The sequence below is a fragment of the Prionailurus bengalensis genome, chromosome B4 (assembly GCF_016509475.1).
Source record: "Prionailurus bengalensis isolate Pbe53 chromosome B4, Fcat_Pben_1.1_paternal_pri, whole genome shotgun sequence".
NCBI classification, from domain to species: domain Eukaryota; kingdom Metazoa; phylum Chordata; class Mammalia; order Carnivora; family Felidae; genus Prionailurus; species Prionailurus bengalensis.
The window spans coordinates 47,213,360-47,235,620 of NC_057358.1; the positions used below are offsets into that span (position 1 = coordinate 47,213,360).

Sequence of the window (22,261 nt, forward strand, 5' to 3'; positions counted from 1 at the left end):
TGCTAGATGGCTATATAAAGTAATTCAGATCTTTTTCTCTTCCCAAACCTCTAATACTTACTCCTGATATTCAGTCTTAGCTGATCAACTTCCTTTGTATTTCACTAAAAAGACATCAATCAGAAAAGATGTACTCCCACCATCACATTTACCAACCAATTTAGGCATGTGTCCAAGGTCACTACTCTATTACTCTAACAACCTGGTTAGTCTCCTAAAGTCACTGCCCACTTGTGCCCTGGATCTCACCTGCTCTCATTTCATCAAAGACATCATTCCAGCCAGTGTCCCCTCCCCTGGGTCATTCTGGTCAGCCATACACAGGATGTTATTTCTCCCATCTTAAAAAAAAAAAAAATCCCTTCTTGGACCTCACAGCCTTTACCACCTCCTGCTATTTCTGTGTTCTCTTTACTCCTAAGAGAGTTGGTAGTTCTTTTTGTCTCCATTTCCTCTCCTCCCATTCTTTCATGAACCCACCACTTTCGTGCCTATGTCCCCACCTGTCCACTGATACAGCTTTTTCTCAGCTTATCAGTAAAATGACCTCCATGTTCCCAGATAATCTTATTCTACTCCTCGATTTGCTCCTGGCTGGTCCTCCCAGTACTGCTTTCTTTTCATCTCTGAAGGCTCTGGCCCAGGGACTCTCTTCTGTTTGGTCACTCCCTCATGGCTTCAAATACCATCCAAATGCCTATGAATTCCAAATTTATATCTTTAGGCTCTACTTCATCCCTAAACTCCAGACTCATATATCCAATAGCCTAATCAGCATTTCTACTTAGGTGTCTGATGGACATTTTAAACCTACTATAAGGCTCTCTTCCCCAATCTGCATTATCTATAGGATTTCCATTTGATTAATGGTGACTCCAAACGTTCCAAACTGGTAGTTGACTCCAAAAATTCTAGGGTCATTTTTGATTTTTTTTCTCTCTCTCTTACTTAATGTCTAATACAACAAAACCTTCAAAATATTTCCAGAACCCGACCATTTTTTCACCACCTCTGCTAACACTATGGTCCAAGCCACTGTCATCTTTTACCTGGATTAATGCAATAGCTTCTTAACTGGTCTCACTGCTTCCCTTGTTGCCTATGCGCTCATGGTATACTCTCAACACAGCTATCACTCTCAACACAGCTATCTTTTAAAATGGAAGTCGGGTCCTATCAGTTTCAACTCAGAATCCTCTAGTGACTTCTCAGCTTGCTCTTGGTTAAAGCCCTTAACACTGGCCTACAAGCCCTGTGTGTCAATACCACCTCTCTGACCTCTTCTCTCATATTCTCCTCACTCATTGGCATCCCGGCTCTTCCTCAAGGATCTCAAGCATGTGGTTTGACCTCATGGTCTCTGCAATTGCTTTCTCTTTGCCTGAAAAACTCTTCATATAGAAAGCCCCACAGTTTACTCCCATTGGGGCCATTGCTCAAATGTTACCTTTTTATAGAAACTTTTTCTGTCCATCCTACAGAAAGTAGCAACCCACACCCATATCCTACCCCCCTTAATCTGCGTTGTTTTTCCTCTGTGGCACTTTGAAGTATCTGACATGAAATTTATGTATTTATTGTCTATGTCCTCTCATAAATACGTAAGCTTCACGAGGGTATGGACTTCATGTTGTTCACTTCTGTATCCCTGGCATGTGCTTTTTATTCAATAAATAGCAGTGTGTGAATAAACCATCTTTGTAAAACATGCTCCTACAGGCCAAATCTCCCAAAAAGAAGACTTTGAGGGAAAAAAAATCTGAATATTTATTTTAAACTTTAACCAGATTCCTAAATGACAAGAGTAGAATTTACATTCTGACTTGAGAACTCTCCTTGGGTTTGCTACTTTTTTTTTTAATAACTAAGAAATGAAATGACCTTGAGTCTCACTCAATGGCTCTCTCCCCCTCTCCTTCTGTTTTCTAAGTCCTAAATCCATTGTGGGTACAATAGCATTTATAGAGATTCTAATATTTGGGAAGATTACTTAACATCTTAGCCTTTCTGGTTTGCTTAGACCATATGATCTATTGCCGTTTAATAATATTTTATGGCTTAAAAGATCATGTGTCTGAGTTGGTAAAATCCATGTTAATATGTGTAAGACTCAGGATTAAATCAATCCATAAAATGCCTATTTGTAATCTAATCTACCAATTTCCTTCCTGAGGTAAATAGTAATCAGATTAGAAACCTGGTGTTTTCACTGGGGAAGAGAAGAAATAATTTTATTTAAAAGATTTTCTCTCTCAGAGGTGACCTAACTTTGTGATCCAAAATCATTCCAAAATTGAAAAAAAGGTTCAGCTAACTCTATTCCCCTGATATATTTTGTTCTTCACAGTGCCCTTTGGCTTCCCAATTTAAGTAAATGTAATCATAATGGGTCTAAGGCTCTTCTACTCAAAATATTCTTGACTGGAGAATGAAAATCACTTGAGAGAAGCTGCCCTAAAGGTCTGTAGATGAATTTTTGAAAAGTTAAGGCGCAATGCTTATCAATGTCTTCCTGGAAGGAAGCCTATGCCTCTTTCTAAAGTTATTCTGTTGCCAATGTTTTGCACAATCAATAGCAGCAAAGCTTCTCCTCTGCCAGAGCTCATAGGGAGCAGCAAACACATCATTTATGGACTAGACCACAGCACCTGGATGTTGGTGTCATCATCTCTTCACCCCCAAACCATTCTACCCTGAGTCCTCCCTTCACTGCGTTTAAACATTTCTAAGCTCAGTGAGGAGCATTTTTTTTCAGAGTAAAGCTCTTTGTCTACTTGTGACTGAATCTGTTTCCTATTTCACTTTTCTCTCTCTCATTCCAAAGGAGACACGATAGAAATGCTTAAAAATATAATGTACAACAGCTCGTTGGGTGAGAGACTTAGAAACTCTGTGACCTTAGGGTACTGTCATATCACCAGCACGTTCAGACTGACATCTGAACATCCCATATCACACAGGGGTTGTGCTTTGAAACAATAAAAAAGAGAGAAGACAGTAACAACCACAAAATGCCTCCATATACACGACAGGCACCTCAATCAAAGCCCTGGTGCACATTCTCACAGAGATTGCTTAAAATTCCAAAGCACACCCCTCTCCACTGGTAGAACTGCAGGCTATCACTGAGGGCACACAATTTCCCAGCACTTGACCTTGAGTTGAAGCACCTGGTAATATGGCCTTTCTTGTTTGCTTATCATTCTCCTTTTTACCTTCTCTATCTTCCCAAGTTAAAATACTGAGAAAACCGTGAGAAATCGCCAAGAGTTGCTTTAACAATCTAATAGTTTAGATAATACTGCATCTTAAGGAACACATCCCTCCGTCATAGGAAAGGAGGAGAGGAGGGAAACAAAATCATGACAAGGAACCAGGAGAGCTGCCAGGAAGACCGAGAGGCGAGAAGAGTTTCCGTGTAAGGAACCTGGAAGGTTCAATGCTAAAACTTACACTGAAATTGCCAGAGACATAGGTATTTTGGCCTATTTCCTGTTACAGCTATTATTCTCTTTGTTCAGTACCAAGCACTAAAACTTGTTTTGGAATCATGGCTGCCAGGAAAGGAAGAAGAGGTGACTCTAGGGGAGAGACCAGAACTCCCCAAGTGGCGAGGATTGAATTTCCTTACGAACTTCCATAGCAAACTTGGCCAGTAGGATGTGTGATTGGTGATGGCCAAGTAGAGTTCCCCCATGATGTGACAAAGGAAGCGAAAAAGAAACGAAGGTTACCAGAAAACAACAATAACGACCCCAGAAGATAGTAGCTTTGTTCTTGGTCTCATTTATCTTTCTGTCTACCAGGCTTTACCCAAACAGGGTTATGCAGATTATTCTTTCATGTAAGCAACAGAAAGCAAGAGGTCAAGGAGAGGTGTGAGCTGCCCAGGTGCCAATGACCAAATGGACAAGCCTGGCTTGGAGAGAAATCAAAGTCACAATATGAGAGGAATTACATCTTGCTCCCATCTCAGTGACATGCAGAGGCTGCTGCTCAGTAGGAATTCCTGGGGTCTGAAATTGACTTAACTTTTGTCTGCCTCTCCATAAAACACCTAGCACCCAGGACCACTAAAATCTACCACAAATGGGAAAGTACCCTCATTTTCTGTATACCGTCGGCAGCTTCAGTCTTACGCAGATATGGATTTTATCAAGCTATCCTTTCAAGCTATGCTTCAGGTTATCTTCTTCATTTCTATTATAATCTTGATACTGAGCACAATAGCTCCATTGAATAATTCTGTTATTTTATGCCTTTATGCCCCCACGAATCCTCTTATCTCCCCCCACCCCAAAGACTATCGCTGTAGCATAACAGGGAATGGTCATCTCATGGGATTATGATGCTCTACATGCTCACCAGTGGTTGGCCACATTACATCATTGATGTTACAAGCACCACGACCCACGTATCTGTAATGGCACTCATGTGAAGGATGATGTCACTGTGGAGTCAAGATAGAATGACCCTGACCTCTCTCTTAGTTTACTATGATACCATCATGATTTCATGTGGCATATGGAGAATCGAAAAGTAGAGAAAGGATATTTGTAAATGGCTGAATTCTAAACTTTGACTTTAAGGAAGATTCTAGTACCCTCCTCTACATCATCCCTCTACATGAGAATAAAACTTACCTCCTCTCTAAGCCCATATTCTTTCCTGAAACCAGGTTCCTGAAGCAGCCTCTGGGAATGACTACACTGTATAATTGACTATATAGAGGATTCCCCACTCACCCATTTAAGGGCCTTTCCATCTTCCTACTTCCTGTCCTGTCTTCCCTCTGGGGACAGGATGATCCGATGAAGTTAAAAAAAATCCACATCGAGGTAAGAAACTTCGAGCTCTTTTACTGTTCTTGGTATAAGCAGAATGCTCTCCATACATGAACTAAAACCAGTTCTGTGGCAAGATTAAACTAAAGACACTATCCTCTTTGGAAAGACTAATAATAACTTCCTGAGCTTGGTATTATTCATCAGTGAACAAGTAAACTGCAGGAGAAATGGGTGCAGGGTTCCCTGGGTTCAGGATGCTTAAAGAATTAACTATTATAATCTTGGGGCAAAATCAAGATTTCGTAATGATTCTCAGGAGACCTTTATTGGTCTTTGCAATGCCCACACTTCTCTTCTTCATGCTTTAGGCAAGCAATAATGATTGTGCATCTAGGGGATATAGGGCCTTCCTTCTGAATTCATTGTATATGTGAACTTCCATATACTTCTACTTCTGTTTCCTGAACAAATTCATGCCTTAATATTGGAATCGGGCTTGCTGTGTTTGGCTAAATTATAGGGGAACCCAGAAGAAGGCTCTTGGGGGCTCTCCCCTGAGGTTCCCTCCTGTGGGCTGACCAAAACTGCTGATATCTTTAGAGTATTTTGATTTCCTCACACACACATTCCTGAAAACTTTCTTCCCCATGTTAACACTTTGCAAGAAATCTTCTGCCTCAGTTTTCCTTAAGCTTTTTATTTATGTGGGTTACATGCCACATAAAACATGTTTAATAATAATAAAATTATTCACATTGCCTTAATCTACAAAATTCAAAGACATTTGTCTCGTTTGGCCTTCAACTTTTCCTCGTTACAGAAACTTTTCTACCTCTCTCTCATTTTCAAAGTTCTTGCCCTGTTCTTACCTCTTTGACTTGTCTCTGTAGACTCATGTGGACTCTGGACTGTGTGTGTGTGTACGGGTCTACAAAGAAGACAAATTTCCATGGGAAAGATCTGGATAAATCAGCTGCCTGGATTTAATGATTTTTCTCCACTGTTAGATGCTTAACAAAGGGTGAGGGTGGACAATTCAGGTAGCATTACCCAGTGAGCTAGGATGAGGGTTGGAATTTCAGACAACCTTTGGTTCTGCCAAAGAATTTCCTAAATAACCTTAGTTTTGACTAATCATAAAATGTTGCTGTGCTTCAAACTTTTCATCTGTAAAATTAAAAGGTGATCATATTTTTGTGCCAAAGGAGGCTATGTGGAAGAAGGGGTTATGGTAAATTATCCCACATTCACAAACCAAGGAAATTTGATTTACTCAGAATGTACCATAGACTAAATATGGTGGCCAACTAAGTGGGTTGCTGGTGACCCTAGAAACTCTATCCCCCAAGGAGCGGGTAGCAGGCTAGAAACTGCCATAGCTCAGGTCATTTTTACATAATTCAGAATGATCAAGCAAAGACTCTTCAAATTTCTGCTGCTCCATTTCTTGTGCCTGTTACCAAGAAATAACCAAGGTAATTGCCCTCATCAGTGGAGCAATGTAGTAACAAAGTTGTTCTCTCTTCTGGGATCCAAAGTACCCAGGATGCACAAGCAGACTCTGTCCTCAGTCATTAAAGGACAGTGGGGCTGACGGAGCTAGGCTTTTTGGACTCTGGCTTGGAAGCATTAAACACTATGCACATGTTCAAGCTCTGTGCCCTCTGAGTGTTATGTGTGCATCGTTCAGGACATAGAATACTTCCGGATCTCTAGACTGAGAAAGAACAGTAAGAGAATGTCAGAGATAGTAAGTGGATGAGGGAGACAAAGCTGTATGAGTCCTGGTTGTCTTCCAATGACATTTGCATCAAAGAAAGGGTGTTGTCAATATTTCATGGTTTTCTCAGTAAGAATTCTATCTGGATGCTTCTCTAGTCTCCTTTCTTCCTACGGACATGAAGTCTTGATATTTTCCCTGCTCCTGACCCTGGAAGAAGAAAAATTTGTGAATCTCCCAAGGCACATACTGCTATTCCTGTCCCCAGTGAGGAGAGACCTCTCTACCCTGCTCATAGTGTCGTCAAGAAGAGATGTGGGCACATATGGGTAAGTATGTATCTAAGTAACAGGACTATCTGTCCTTGGGGAGACTGGCTTCTGCTTCTCCATCTTCCTAGCACCGATCCATCAATAGGACATCAGAGTTCCACTCGAATTCCACAGGGTAAAACAGGGACAAACAAGAGGACAACTAGGTTATTCCATCACAAACAGAATGCTCCTTTCACATAAAGTCTGGATATTCTGCCAAACCTTGAGCTGTCAGTGGATCCACAGGCTAGGTAGAACAAGAGAGAAAACACTAGCTTGATAAAGCAGAATATGTCCACCCAGTTCTAAATGAGCGCTTTTTATCTCCCAAGGATGTATCCCTGTTCCTCCGTAAGGCGATTGAAATTGGCAATTTGGAATCTGTTAGAAGTGTGCGCACACAAGCAGTGTGTGTGAACTGGGGAGGTGCACACGCATTGAGGGAGCTCATGGCAAAGAGATCAGGTCAGGTCCAGTTGTGCTGTCCAGGTCACCATGTGGCAGCAATGCAGAAGTTACTGAGGGCACAGCTCAGACAGAGGCAGCACTATGGCCCAGACCGTGGTTTACACATGGTTCTTGTTGCAGCCAAAGGGAATATTAAAATAGCCCTTGAATTCAAAAGAAAATGATAAATTACAATGTGACAGTGACATTGGGAGTTAACTACACAGACTATTCTGAATACGACTGAGGTTTCAGGTAGGCATGCTTTATTTATTTTTTTAAACGTCCCCTTTGGAAATAGATAACAACCTTATCTAAGAGAAAAGGCAGCTCAACACATTTCACATTCCTGTGGCCACATTCCCTGAAGCTCAACTCCTGTCAGATCTCAGAGACTGAGAGTCTCTTAATACGAGGACAGACAGAATCACAGCCTGGTGGCTTAGATTCTGTGGGGAAGGGTGGTGTGACGGGGTCGCTTCCTCTCTACTCAGGTGAGGATCAGGGCCTCTCTGGGTGCTGTAGTCTGAGGGACACGCCTAAGCACTGGCTCAGGCCTGACATGTGGCCTGACTGCCTGTGGACATTCAGGATCTCATGGATGTGGTTGGATCCAGGTTCCGCACCCACCACTGGTGGGCACAGTTACAGCTGAAGGCAGGTATGATGTGGTTCTTGCTTTCCTGGCAGTGCCCTGGGCAGCTGTTACCTTTCCTGGTATCTTTGACATTGGAGCAAACAACTTCCAGTCCACACATGAGCATGAAGGTGGTCCCCAGAAGGGGCTTTTAAAATTTTTCTTAAAAATTTGTTTCCCTTTCTGCTGCATCTCGGGTTACAAGTGAAAATGGGGAACGGCAGGTGTAACGCTGCCCTCAGTCCAATACCCTGGAAATAAGCTCCAAGTTTGCGTCAGCTTTCACTCCCGGGGACTAAAGGAACAGACATCTGGAAGGTCATCAGCTTTCGGTCTTGCCCTTTTCTGAAGCTAGCATCAAAAACCAGTAATCAAGGGAGACCCAAGAGACTTGGGTGCAGGCTCCTGGCTTTGTGAAATGAAAGGAAACTCCACTGTAGACTTCCTATCCTTTTCCTTCCTCCTACCCTCCCTTAATGTCTCAGATATTTACAGGGAAAAAAATTGACACGAATACCTCCTGGGTAAAATTGCCTCCTGGATATATTATGATGTCCTGGATTTGTTTTCATTCCATTGGTCTAACAACAATTTATGAATGTCCATTATGAGGATGGCGTCTTCCTACCGTTCTACCTATTATCAGACAATTTGTTTCACTGGGGTGTGTGTGTGTGTGTGTGTGTGTGTGAATTTTTTAGATGAGAAATGAAATACACACACACACACACACACACACAGAGGGGGATTTTGCTCTAAAATGTTAACTACCCCATTTCCAGGAGCCGGACTATCTAGACCTAACAGGACTTTCAAGAAGAAAAATTCTCCCTCGAGACTTACATTTTAATTTTCATCAGGGTGCCTCCCAAGTTGCCACACTTTGCCCCATCTTGCCAACCACAATGCCTCTACCTCCCTCCTGTCTCAATGAAGAATGGACTTTGTTCACTTTTTTGAAGAAGAGACTTGTCAGAGCCTGTAACTTATTTGAGTCCAGTTCTCTATTGTATGCTTTAAATTAGCACACAATGGCAGAAGATGCCTCCCAAAGGAGATTAATTCCTGACCAATGACATAATGAGATTTACAGACGAAGCTGGCCAGGGGAAGGAAACATTATAAGTGAAAGAAAGAACCAGCTCCAAGAGGTTCTTTTGGGGAACAAACACAGGCTCGCACAGACTACAAGGAATAAGACAGACTGCTTAGTGGCATACCACAGAGGCAGGGGGGATGTGAATAGGGCTCTGGGAATAAAGGAACAAGAGAGTCATGTGGTTAGAGGTGATGTTGTCTTCCTCTAATGCAATGAATCCCTTCACATTTAGAGAGAAAGGATTGCGTTAGAATTCTAAGTCAGCTCATTCAAATTCTAGCCTGCTTTCACTTGCAGTACACAGATCAGAAACAAAGTGCTCAATTATTTCAACACTCAACTTCCCTTTGAGGGAAGTAGTCCTCTAGACAAAGCCTCTATGGTAAGAAGACAAAGAGTGCAGGAAAGAGAGATCACCAAGACAGGTCATGAGCAGCACAGTTTCCCTAAGTCCTACCGGACCTACTTAGGGTCCTACTGGACCACTACTTAGGGTCCTACTGGACCACACTTAGGGTCCATAAAACCGTGTGATTACTGAGCCTGAATTGTGACAAGATCCTTCTGGTACACACGTTTCAAAAAAAAAAATGGCTACAGATTGCATGAAAACCACATCAAGGCCAGCATAGGTCAGGTTGTTAGAGACTCAGTCCAGGAGTGAAGTATCTGGAGACAAGCCCCACTCAAAGCATCTGAAAGCTCCTGATACCTAACATGTGATCAATATCCTCCATAATCTCTCCCTCTGCCACTTATTTGGTTGGCATGCATGTAGTATTCCAAGTACTACTAACCATAAAACAGCCACAGAGTAACTTCACAGAGCAAGGCAGAGCCTCAAAAAAATCCAAATTCCCATTTGAAACAATAGTTAACATGAACATGTATACATTCAGCATATTGCTGTAATTGTAGGTAGGCGCAGAAATACAGAAATGTGGAGGGACTGATCCTTAGGTTTTACTGCAGATTCAAGTATCCTGTGGGCAAAATAAAGTGACTTCTTTTCAATTATAATTTATAATACCAAATATTTACAAGTACTTTCCATTTGGAAGATACACTGGTAGGTGCTACAGGAGATAAAAAGATGAATAAATGCATGCCCCCTGACCACCACAGGGAGTTTATAATCTAGCAGGACTGATGAGATGTATAATTAAGTAACCATAAAATAAGATGGTCTGCAACAGATATCACTAGAGAGATACAATTAAAGTGCTATGGACATTCACAAAAGGCATATTTGTAAGTTTTTCTGGATGAAGGAAGGTAGACATGTGGTACATTTGTTCTGTTCTTTGAAGATCTGTATATAGAGAGATGGATATTATGCAAGAAGGGAGTGAGATGGGAGAGAGGGAGGAGAGAATTTGGGGCAAAGGAAGCAGTTCAAGAAAAAAACACGTGGGGGAAAAAGTCAGTATCGGAAAGGTAAGACAAAAATGTGTGATTCAGCTTATCTGCTGCACAGGCGCACACACTGGCAAATTACAAGAAGTTATTCTTCCTACTGGATCATGGCAAGTACAGCCCATTGGAATTTTTTTTTTCACTTGGAGAATGGCATGATTTAATAGGAAGTGAATACTGAGAAGAGGAGATTCAAATATAAAAACTTAGAAAATGCTAAAAGATATTGAAATCATCCCGACTAGATGGAAGGACCTGAATGGGAAATCCTTGGGGGCAAGAATTTACAGGCTTTCCAGATGATCAGCTGTGTAAGATGAGGGAAACAGAGGAGGCAAAGTGTCTGGAAAGCTTTAGTTTGGTGACAGAAGGAACAGTGGAACCATTAACCAGAAGGGGGAATCTGGTGATTAAGTTCGTTTGCAGGGATTGCCTTGGATATTTGACTCAACAAGAAATCGTCCAGGAGGTGAATGGAAATATCTGCATTAAGAGGAAATGAAAAGGAAAGTGTAGGTGAGAAGATTTGGAATTCATCCCCAGAGAGTCGTCAAAGTGGTGAAAGAAAGAAACATTGCTACAGAAGCATGGCGGTAAAGAGGGCGGGAGGGTCAAGCTCAGAACCCCATGGCAAGTCAACGCTGAGGGCATAGGAGGAAGAGCAGGAACCAGCAAGAGAACATAGAGAGAGGACCAGAGGGCTAGGATTAAAGCCAGAACATGCTGCTTCCCAATGGTAAATTTAGGTTAGCGGTGGGGGGACAGGGTCATTGGATTCTGTAACAAGAAGTTCACTGGAATGTTGCCAGAGCAGTTTCGGTAGAGTGGCAGAGTGTAGCCCACTTTTAAAGCTTAAGCCATGAGCATTATTAGGTGAGGAAGTGAAGAAAGACAGGCTACATTTTTGGGATGTTTGGAAAGTGAAAAGCTAAAACAGAGGACAGGAATCCAAGAGTTTAAATAGATGGAGAGATTTGCTTTTAGAGATGGTGGTAGGACGGGGAGACTGTTAGAGATGGTGGTAGGCACGTGTGGAAGAGATGAAAAGCCCATAAGGGAGGTACTGCTGGCTGGAGCGGACCTCAGGACGGGTCAGAGGGTAGGCATCGGAGCACCGGGGTGAGGAGCACTGGGCTGAGAGGGAGGAGGGAAAAGACGAACGAAAGACAGCAGGAATTTAGAAATGGAGAGGACTGGTCATGTGAGGACTCAAGAAATCAGGTGTCTTTTCTCAGCAATGCAGTAGGAGAGACCGCGTGTTGGGAGACAGGAGTTAAGGATGAAAGGAAAAATGGAAACCAAGTTTCACGACCACTTGGCAGATGGGACATGGAGTCGAAATAAAAAAAAGATGTTCAAGCGGGGTAGGGTTCAGGGGGGCACCAAACGGATGGCATCTGTGCCCTTGGCACAGGTGGAAGACCCTCCGTTCTCGCAGGGGGAATGGATGACGGGGTGGGGGGGATGCAGAGTTGGAAAAGCAACCGGGTGTGACAAGGCAAGAGGCAGAAGCCAGTGCTGCAGAGAGCATGGGGCGATACCAAAGAGGTGAGGAACTTCAGCCAGAGCAGTTGATGGAGAACAGCACAGGGAGCGTGAAGGGAAGTAGGTAAGATAGAGAAACTGCAAGGTTGTGGTCAGAGAGAGAATTCAGAGCTTCAGACCAGGAGGTGGAATGATTCAAAAAAAAAAAAAGAAAGAAAGAAAGAAAGAAAAAAAAAAAAAAAGATCCAGGCCTGGCTGTGAGAGGAAAAACTGAATCTCTGCGGTGTTTTTTTTTTTTTTAAATCACATAATGGAGAATATCTTTGACTCACACCCTGACACCAGAAAAAATTAAAACTTGCATGTATAAATATACTGATTTATGCATATCTATTTATACAAACATAATACATACATTTAAATATTTGATACTTTTGCATTCATATATTATATGCGAGTATAATATATTCCATTTGGAAATCTTTTATATTCGTCACAGTACCAGCCCAGGGGCATCGTTTGTACTGCTCAATAGATACTGGTTTAATTGAAATTAACATATTTAATTAGAGCTTTTATTTTTGTCTCCTGCATAGTACTGGAATCTGCGTCACCCCCTACATCATAACGCTATTAAAATAATTAAAAATAAAGAGAGTTCAGGTTTGAAGTGTGGAAACCAAACCAAATCTTGAAAATAACCGTTTTAAATTGGGCTTCGTGTTGCGCTTTTACCCTTAATCCTTGCGCTGAGTTTCCATTTGTTTCCATTGCCAGAACACGGATTCTACACACCAGAGTCCCAGGGCTATGGGGGATTCTACTCATCCACTCTGCTTGCCACCTTCAGTTCTCATCAGGAGTCCTCACCCCTGTAATCACACCAGCAATTATGTTTTAAAGCACAGAACAGTGCCAGAAACTCCCTGTGATGAGCTGTGAGATGGATGCAAATGGACATCCTGGCAGAGAAATAGGGATGGTTTCTAACTTTTCCCACTTATTCCCAGTACTGCTGTCCTAACCCATCATTCTTTGGACAAAATTCTTTTTCCTTGCTTCAATATTGCAAATTAGAGTCTTCAGACTTCACTAATGTCTCCAAGGCATGGAAATAGCATTGGCTTCCTTTTTTTTTTTTTTTTTGCAGGGGATGGTTTTTTGTCATGACAATAGATAGGTGTAGATACTTTAAGTGATAGAATCCACAGGGCTCTGGTGTGGTTGAGTCAATGCGGTTGGTATGGGATAGAGGTGGGATGCATTCAGATATCCTGTGATGTTATATACTCTATTGGAACCCCAAACTGGCATGGAATCCTAGGTCTAGACTGGCATTAGACATGTTCAGACTGATGAATCTACATCTTAGTGATGTCCCAAATATCTGATACGTCTAGGAAAGAACTGCCCACTGGTTAAGTAGCACTTGGTAGTATGGTGGCTCCTTAACAGTTAGTGTGCGTAGATATCACTGGGCACCCCCTATGGCAGTGAGGACACACAGAACATAGAACAAGTGCTACATTGGAAGAGTCATTGAACCGGGACAGAGGACAGATAAGTGCAGTACTTTTGTCATCTTAACAGTGATTCGATTGATCGTTCTAGCTGCCTACTCAGTCACCTATACAGGAGGAGAAGCGCCAGCCTTCCATTTTCCATAGGATGACTCACAGTTCTTCATCTGCCCAACAAGATAATGAATTTAAGATTCACAAACTACACGCTCCTGTGACCACTCATTAAAAATAATTCCTAGCTAGGAGTCCTGTTCTTACAACACATGAGCCTTAAATAAAAGCAGGTGGAAGATGAGACGGTTTAAATGTCTTTATATTCTGGAACCTGTATTTTGACTCCCTTCTCTGTTACTCTCTGTGTTCTTTGCTCTCTCCCCCTTCTCTTGTATCTTACTATCTTCTCCTGTATTATCATCCCAGGAAAAGAGATGAGACTCCTAATGTAAACTAGGTGTTTAAATGTATAAATCCCTAATATGGCTTGATATGTCACCCTTCCTGGGACTGTTTTCATTTAAATGACAGACGAGCAGCTCAGTGCTAGAAGAGTACGTCTGTGTAGGAAGCCAGTAGTTGAAAGTGGGGTGGGCAATGAAAAGGAAAGGTCCTCTCAGGACCTCTGAAGCCACACCATGGATCATATACCATTTGTAAGGCCAGACCCATTCCATTAGAACTGTCCACTTTTAGCTGCTCATCATCCACCATCAGTTCCTTAGACAGAACGGAGAGTCCCTGACACTCAGGTGAAGAAAGCAAACGCTCTACCGGAGTGTCTGGCGGTCTACTGAGCACACATTTCTTATATGGCTTTGGGCTCAGAAAGCACAGAAGTTATGGCCACAATGGCTGGAAATGCCCAATGCATTCACCAATGATGCAGCTGCACCATGTATGCACACACGGGAATCACTCCTAACACACCAGACAGACACACACAGGGCGTCAAGCAACGACAGGGCTTTCTTAAAGAGAAGGGGATTAAAAGAATACGGTGAGTTCTGGAATAGCTTTTTCCAAAGGCCGTTGCCCAAACCATCTGGTTATTCTGTCCCTAAATCTGGAACTAACTAAACACCAAACAAACAAACAAACAAACAAAAAAAAACAGAAACAAAGAAACCCTAGCTCTTAAGTGAGATGTGCAGGTGACCAGCACGCTGCAGTTTTGGTAATAGTTTCTTCACCTCCCATGCGGAGAATTCACCCCTTGGGCAACTCCCGATGGCCACGGAAGACTGGGCGGGTGATATTCACCTAATTGTATAGAAGACTCCTATTTTATCACATTACACATGCGTTTGGGCACTACTGACACCACCAACACTTAATGGAATCACTTGGGACTCTTTTTCCCCCAATCACAACATGGCTGTGGCCAGGACGGGGGAATCCACATCAAGGAGGTCTCCCACGTTCTGGCTGAGGATACACAGTGACATACTTTGAAATTACGAGATCCACTGCACATGCATCACTCTGAAGGGTGTGCGCATTCTTGACTCGGGCAAATTCAAGGGGCACGTTAACTGAGGTTGGTGGCAATGCTAAGATTTAAGCATTGCCACTGAGAGGATACAGGATCAGAGCCACCAACCCACTTTCCGGTGGAAGGGAATGACAGAGGACACCAAAGATAGAAAGCATGGATTCTGAGGAAAATTGGAACAATTGGTGCTCTCGAGGGTGTCTGTGGAATCTCAGTTTTGGGCAGATTGGGTCTTTGTCCAGGCCCAGTGTGGAATGGATGGGGCTTACTGCTGAATTCATCCTCATGCAATTTTACTGGCTTGTTATTTTGGAATGAAGTAATATCTAGAACTCGACACTGCTTGGCCTTCCTTTCTTTAAGCTTTCTTGAGCAGGCCACGAATACTTTATTTGGTCCCAATTCAAACATCCAGCTGAAGAGAAGTGACCAAGGGGCCCAACGAAAAGGTTTAGAAAAATGAAACGATCCAGCTGACAGCTTTCCATGATGGGAGGATAGGACCAAATAAGATGTAACGTCTTGCGTAAACGGATTTGGACATTTCATCCCGTGGTAGTTAGAGAGAGGCTGCCACCCTTCACAAAACAAATAATCCAGCGAAAGAAACTCTGTTTGTCTGGTTAATAACCCAAGGTCAGGTTATGAATCCCTGGCTCAAGGCAAATAGCACCTTCCTGAGGGCAGAAACGAGGACAGGACAAAATAAAGTCACTATCGGCACCGTCCCTCACATACCCACCCTTCTACGTCTAAAACCAACTTCTGCAATCTTTCTACGGGCAGATCTGGTCATCTTTTTTTTTTTTTTTTTTTTTTTTTTTTTTGGAGCAGATCTGGTCATCTTTTCTAGAAAAGCATGCATATTTGTAAGACATGTATCCAGTGCTGCCTCCCTGTCACCAGATATCACATGCTTCAAAAAGTAGACTGTGTGGGAATTTTCTGGGTGTGCTTGCAGTGCTGATACCTAAGGAGTGAGGGAGGGCGTAGGGAGGTTGCCAGCACTCAGGTACTAGGAAGAAAAGAATTGGCTTTGATATGGTTGTTAAACATCACAAGGGGGCTTCTGGGAGATTTCTCAGGACTGAGCTGCCTGAAACCTCTCGGCCACATCAGGATTGAGGGTCAATTTGACCTCAATTCTGATTTAAGCCCTTTTTTGGAATCTTTCCTACCCTAGGTGCCGACAGGGCAAATGTGGTGTCACCAGCTTGACTCTGCATGGAATGCTGGTCATCCGCGGTCTACCTAGGAGACAGGAGCAGGACCTGGGTTCTGCTTAGGGCCAAGCCGGACCCAGTGCCAGGCCCAGGCTGATGGGCACGGACACTTCTCACAGACCAAGAAGATTGGTGAGGTGGGGAGGCGTGGGCACAGATTACTTTTCCCTGGCATTTTCACCACAGTGGCCTCCATTCACACACACTTTTCCCCAGACGCCCTGAAGCAAAAGCCATACAAAACAATTCCCCCAATGGAAAATGAAAACCCGTAACAAAACACTTTTCCCCTCTTCCTTCCCATCCCCACCCCACTCCCTCCAGCCCGACACCCTGAATACTCACAAGAGAACACTTTATCTATACAAAATTAATTAGAAAACAAAATATTTACATATGAAATAAACACCATCTTGATTTCCGTCACCAGTGGAGACCGACAGAGCCCCCTTTGTTCTAGATTGCTGTTCGCTAGGTTAGTTGGTTTGGTTTTTTATTTGAAAGGGGTGAGGTAAGAGGAAGAGTGAGGGGAGGATCCCCTGACCTCAGACAGAGTCAGGGTGAAGCGATGTTTATATGGCCCTTCGCCTTCTTCCTCCTGGAGACGCCTCACGCCCTCTGTCCTCTCTCTCAAAGTCTTTCCTTGAATCTAAGGTAAAGCACTCCGTGCTCCTCTCTCCAAATCTGTGAGAGGTTCAGCCCCTTGCCCCCAGGTTCGTTTTAGAAAGAAAACATAGCTTTGCAAGGCCTTCAGTTGGCTTTAAAATGAAAGATACTGAGGTAAAAATCCAGGAGGAGGACAGGGGACAGCAGTCAAGGGCAGGGAAGGAGGAAGGGTGGTGAGTCAGGGCAAAACAGGAAGGCAAAGAGCAGCCCTGGAGGGTGGGACTTGAAGAGGCATGGCAGCTTCCTTCCAGAGGAGGATGAGCACCTTTCTGGTTTATGTGTCCTGTGTGCAACATGGAGATCCTGCAGTCAAGCTTCCAAACAGACCCGGGGCTCTTTGGCTGCCAGCCTGGGTAAGGGGAGGAAGGCAGGACAGTGGCACGGACCCACAGGACACCCCCTCCCTAAGTTTCAGGACCGGCAGTGACGAATATTCATTTCCCTTCTCAAGTTTCCAAGTGAAGGGGGGCATTGCATCTGCCAGTACCCTCATCCCTGGAGTTTTAAATATATATGTGTGTGTGTGTGTGTATACACACACACACACACACACACATATATATTTACATATATATTTTTATTCTTGAATGGTACACCTGGGAGGGAAAGAAGGTTCTGTAGGAAGGTGGAAGGGCTTCTACTGAGAGGGTTCACATTGGGCTCAATGCCACATTCTCAGGGAGCCAGACCCAGTGGGGCAGTGGGGGAGTCCTTCCCCTGCTACCCTCTCCACTTCCAAATCTCTTCCCTTCCCTCCACGTTTCCTGAGCTGTACTCACAGAGCAAGCTCATGCCATTTGACTGTCTGTTCCAGATCAGTTGTGATCAGTTCTGGTGGAGCAAGCTCTCCTAGCTCCAGGTGAAGTAAGAAGGGATCAAAGCATTGAAAACATCCCCCTCTCTCACTTACCCGACCATAAACAACTCCCCTATACCTCAAAGCTTTACGTAGCTCCTCCCCAAACCTTGGCCAGCGTCTAAAAAGCTCAAGAAAGCTTTTATAGAATCTTTTGCTCTCGAGTGTGGGCAAAAGAGCCGTGGCTGCTTCCCGTTCCCTTCAGCCTTCCTGGAAAGTTCTCGTTCAAAACTGGTTGAACCGCAGAGGAGCGACTTTTGCACCTTGCTCTCGTAGGATCGTTCGTCACCTTTTTGTCTAGACCGCATCATCGTCCATGTCAAGAACTTCCATTCTCCTCACTCAGGAAGGGTGGAGGGGAGAGACAGCCAACCTTCAGGTAGCATCGGACCATCTCTGTTTGTATATAAGCCAAAAGAGGCACACCGCTTCGAGATGTTGGAAGAAACAGCTTTAGGAGTCCAGGTTGCCCTCTCTACATTTCTAGGCCCCTGACCACATGCCCGTGTAGACTACATGCACGTACAAGTGTACATGGCCATACATGCACATGTCGTCCATCTTCTCTTGCCTCTAGCGCACCACGGAACATGGCTATGACGTGCTTTCCGTCACCTACCAAAGACCCTTGGTTCCAGTTCACCACCACGGAGTCTCGCGCAATTGAAACATTCTTTTGGCTTATATATAAACACACATGGCCTCCTGCCCTCTGCTTGGCACGTGATCCCTACACGGATGCCACCTGAGTGACAAGAATTTAGCAAAAGCCTCTTTGCATTCACGGGCAGTATGGCAAATGGTCTCATTTGGGTGCTTCTGCCTTCTCACCTAAACATCTAGATCAGTTTGGGAAGAGCTATCCTGCGCTCACGTGGCCTCCTTGTATCTCTCTCCCTGCTGCACTCCAAGTTGGGTGGCAAACAGTCCTTCCGTGCTCCGAGGAAGCCTGCACGCAGCCACCTCCTTTCTCCACTCTGCCCTCCCGTGCTGAGCGAGCCTACCGGATTCCCTCCCGGGAACGGAACGACTGACAGATGGAGAGGGAGGAGAGCACTGGAAAGGCGGGGGAGGGCTGGGGCTGGTCACCAGGGTTGCCCTCTTAGAAGGAATCAGAACTCCAGGATTCCGTCAATAAATGAAAACAACAAGAAAGGAGCAAATGGGAACCAAGTTCACCCCCGTCACCCTCCGTGACATGCGCACCACACGCCCACGGCCCCACCCTCCCGTACCCACCTTAAAACCTCTCTCTTCCCTCACTCAGACATCAGACTCAATACTAGAAAGTTTCTCATAAACATGCCCATTGCTGGAGCCATTGAAAGCCCTGGGGTTTTTGTTGTTAGGCACACAGGGGTTGGACTGGTTCCCTATACAGATGTCTTTCTGGAAACGGCCTGGCACAGCCCCGTGAAGGGCCGAGACCACCGGCTTGTTGGTGACAAGGGCCCGGAAGTCTGGCCTGGCTTTCGGCGCCCCCGCCACCGTGGGCTGCCTGAAGAAGTAGGATTTGCTGCCATGGAGCAAGCACTGGTCGTCCCCAAAAGTGGGGATGAAAGGGTTTTGCGTGACCCGGTCAGGGTAGAGCGACTTGCTGAGCATGTAGCCGCCGCCGGGGTTGTTGTGGTGGTGGTGTCCAGCAGTGGGCACTGAGGACTTGTTGTTGGCAAAGGTGCTCTCGCCAGCTGGCATCTCAAACATGTGGGCGTAGGGACTCCCGTCCAGGAAGCGGCCCTTGTCTTTCAGGCTCACGCTGCGCGGGGCCAAGGCGGCTTCTTCCTTCTGCAGGTCCACGAAGGTGTCGTAGGAGTGCTGCCGACGCAGCTTGTTCCGGGTCTTCTTCTGGGCCTTGGAGTTGGTCGGGCTCTGGGGGTACTTGGTGGTGGAGGCATTGGACGTCACCGCCACAGGGGCAGCCGGCTGGTCCAGCTCCTGCAGGGAGTTGTCCTCGCTGATGTCATACAGGTTGCCTGCCTTCTTGCAAGCCTCGCAGCGGATGCACGCCTGCCTGCCCGAGTTCTGCCCGGCCACCGACGCGGAGTAGTTGTGCAGCTTCGACGGGCAGCTGCGGCAGAAGTTGCCGCCGCCCGAGCGGTCCTCCCAGTCCACGTTGGCCAGGTTCTTCTCCCAGGGGGCCGGGACCCCGCTGACCACGCCGTGTTTGTCGCCCGCCCCGTGTTTGAGGTGAGACCTGTTGGTACAGGGCCCTCCTCCGCTGACCGAGTCGCGCTTAAAGTCATCGCCCTGCTCCTTGTAGATATCCGTCAGGTCCACGTGCTCCCAGTGCGGGGAGTTCTCCTTGGTGCGGAACTGGTCCAGGTAGAAGTCCCGTAGCCCTTCCTTGTCCCTGAAGTAGCGCTTGTGGTCCGGGGAGCGGGGTGGCCGGCGGCGGTAGGCCAGCTCGATCTCGTCAAATTCCCGGCGGGACTTGGCCGAGGCCGGCCGCTTCTTCAGGCTGTCCTTGTATTGCTGCTTGCGCCGCTTGGCGGCATTGCCCTCGATGTTTCCGTAGGTGACCGTGTGGGTGGAGATGTCAGACACGTCGGAGCGGATCAAGTCATCGTGGCCACTGTAGCGGTCGCTCTTGAAGGAGAATTTGCCGTACAGGTCGCTCAGCTGGCTGTGCTTGGAGGAGGGGAGGCCAATGTCCAGGGGCTTCTTGCTGATGGACCTCGGCTGCGTGGTGAAAGGCGGGTTGTCACAGTCGTAGAGCCCATCGATGGAGCTGGCACTGCCGATGCTGTGGGGGCGGTGGTGGTGGTGATAGTGATCCTGGTACACGTTGCTGTCCTTCAGCTGCAGGTTGCCAAAAGTTCTCTCCACCTCGCTGATGTAGTCGCTGAAGAGGTTCTCCTCGCACGGCGGGTTGTTGTAGGATTTGCAGTCAGAGTGTGTGAAGCTGCGGCGGTGCTCGGAGATGTCGTAGACCGATGACTCACGCCGGATGAAGTCCAGGGCGCTCTGGGGGGAGCCGTTCACACCAGACAGGTTGGCCATGTTCTTGGCCGTGCGGAGCAGGCGCAGGATGTTGGAGTGCGTGTTGTTCATGGTTGCGGTGGGGGAGTTCATCACGGACTGGCGCTCCTCGATAGCCACCCCGTGGATGCAGCTGTAGATACCCTGCAGCAAGGAGAGGATGACACGCGTCAGGTCTCCGGCGAGGCTAGAAATGCCCACGTGGAGGACGCTCTCCCCTCCACCGCTACTAACTGCCTCGCTGGATTGAGAAAAGTCAGGCATGAAACGTGGCACGGTCTTAAAACTCATAGAATGCTGTGGCCAGAAGCTTGCCTGATTTATCACCTTGCATTTGCACAAGATGAGCCAAGCTCAGTGGTCTGGCTCTCTGAGAGGGGACACGCTCACTCCAAGTGACTTGAGTAAATAGATTGGAATCGTAAGACGTGACATTCTATGCCTCGACTCCACCATCGCCTTGCATTGACTTTCCTTCCTGTGCCTACGTTTTCCCATCTTAAAAATGAGGTCATGATATCAGCTGATCGCAAAAATGATTGTCAGCTTCCTGGAAATCGATAGCAATACTCCCCAGGTGCTGGGGCTGTTCTGCCCAGGCTGGCCACCCTTGACTGGTGGTATAGCACAGGGGAGCTCAGAGCTCATAACAGCCACTTTTTTTCCAGTGGCTTTTAGGATTTTGGTCACCAAATAACAGCTGAGCAGTTCTCTTCTTGAGCCAAGCATGAACCAAATTCACAGAGAGAGTTAGGGAGCCCTGGGGTCAAAGAAGGATTTTTCTCCTGCTGTGTCCTACACCGTGGGAGGGCAGAATTGGGACAGACAGCAAGTACTAAGTAGGGACAAATAATTCCCTTGTTGAATCCTCTCACTTATTCTCTCTTTAGCTCCTAGGTTCCTTCTTACACTTTGTCACTCACTTAATCTTATCATACATAATTAATACTGTAACAAATTAGTATTGATTGAGAACTCCCTGTGTACAGCTCCTTGTTCCAGGCCTTGAAGAACACCACCCAGCCCAGGTAATGGGTTGGGTTCACGTCCCAAGTCAGGGAAACCTGCTAATGCCTCGCTCCCTGCCTTGGAAGGTGGACACGTTTGAAACCTTTTTCCCTGGCCAGGGAAGTATGTGAAGAGGAGGTGGTTTGAATTGGGTCTTGAAAACAAAGGGGATTAATTTGGCAAGGGCAGTTGCCCCAACAGACGGGGATGAGGGCAGAGAAGATTAGAATAGAGAATCACAGCTAAGTGGGGGAGAAGAAGGGGTTAGAGGAAGTGAGCTTCACCATCCCAGAGGGCCATAGCAAGACCTAAGATCTTCGAAGTAAGGTTACTGTCCTTACTATCCTTCTTTCTAACCCTCCTTGGTTAGGGCCAAGAGAAAGCGCTAAGCAGTTTCTTCTGCGGGGGCCTTGATCGCATGCTTCCGGGTCGTGAGTGGGATTCCTGTTACAGGCCACCAGCTCCCCCGTTCCTTCTGCCATCACCCTATGTTGGACCTCAGAAAGGGCTGTACGGTGCAATAATGTGATTCAGGGACCACGCATCCCCCCTCTCCTGCGTACAGGTTCCTGAATGGCCTGAATCAGCTCACAGCCAGAGAGGAAATTGTTC

General features: G+C 45.7%; 1 protein-coding gene across 1 annotated transcript in view; it reads right to left on the minus strand.

Annotated features, from left to right (window-relative positions):
• Positions 1 to 936: 936 nt before the first annotated feature.
• GRIN2B (glutamate ionotropic receptor NMDA type subunit 2B) overlaps positions 937 to 22,261 on the minus strand; it is a 428,048-nt gene continuing 406,723 nt past the window's right edge. The window contains exon 15 of the mRNA XM_043563552.1: positions 937 to 20,785. Within this exon, the coding sequence (XP_043419487.1) occupies positions 18,926 to 20,785 (1,860 nt within the window). The 3' untranslated portion in view covers positions 937 to 18,925. The remainder of the gene's footprint in view (positions 20,786 to 22,261) is intronic.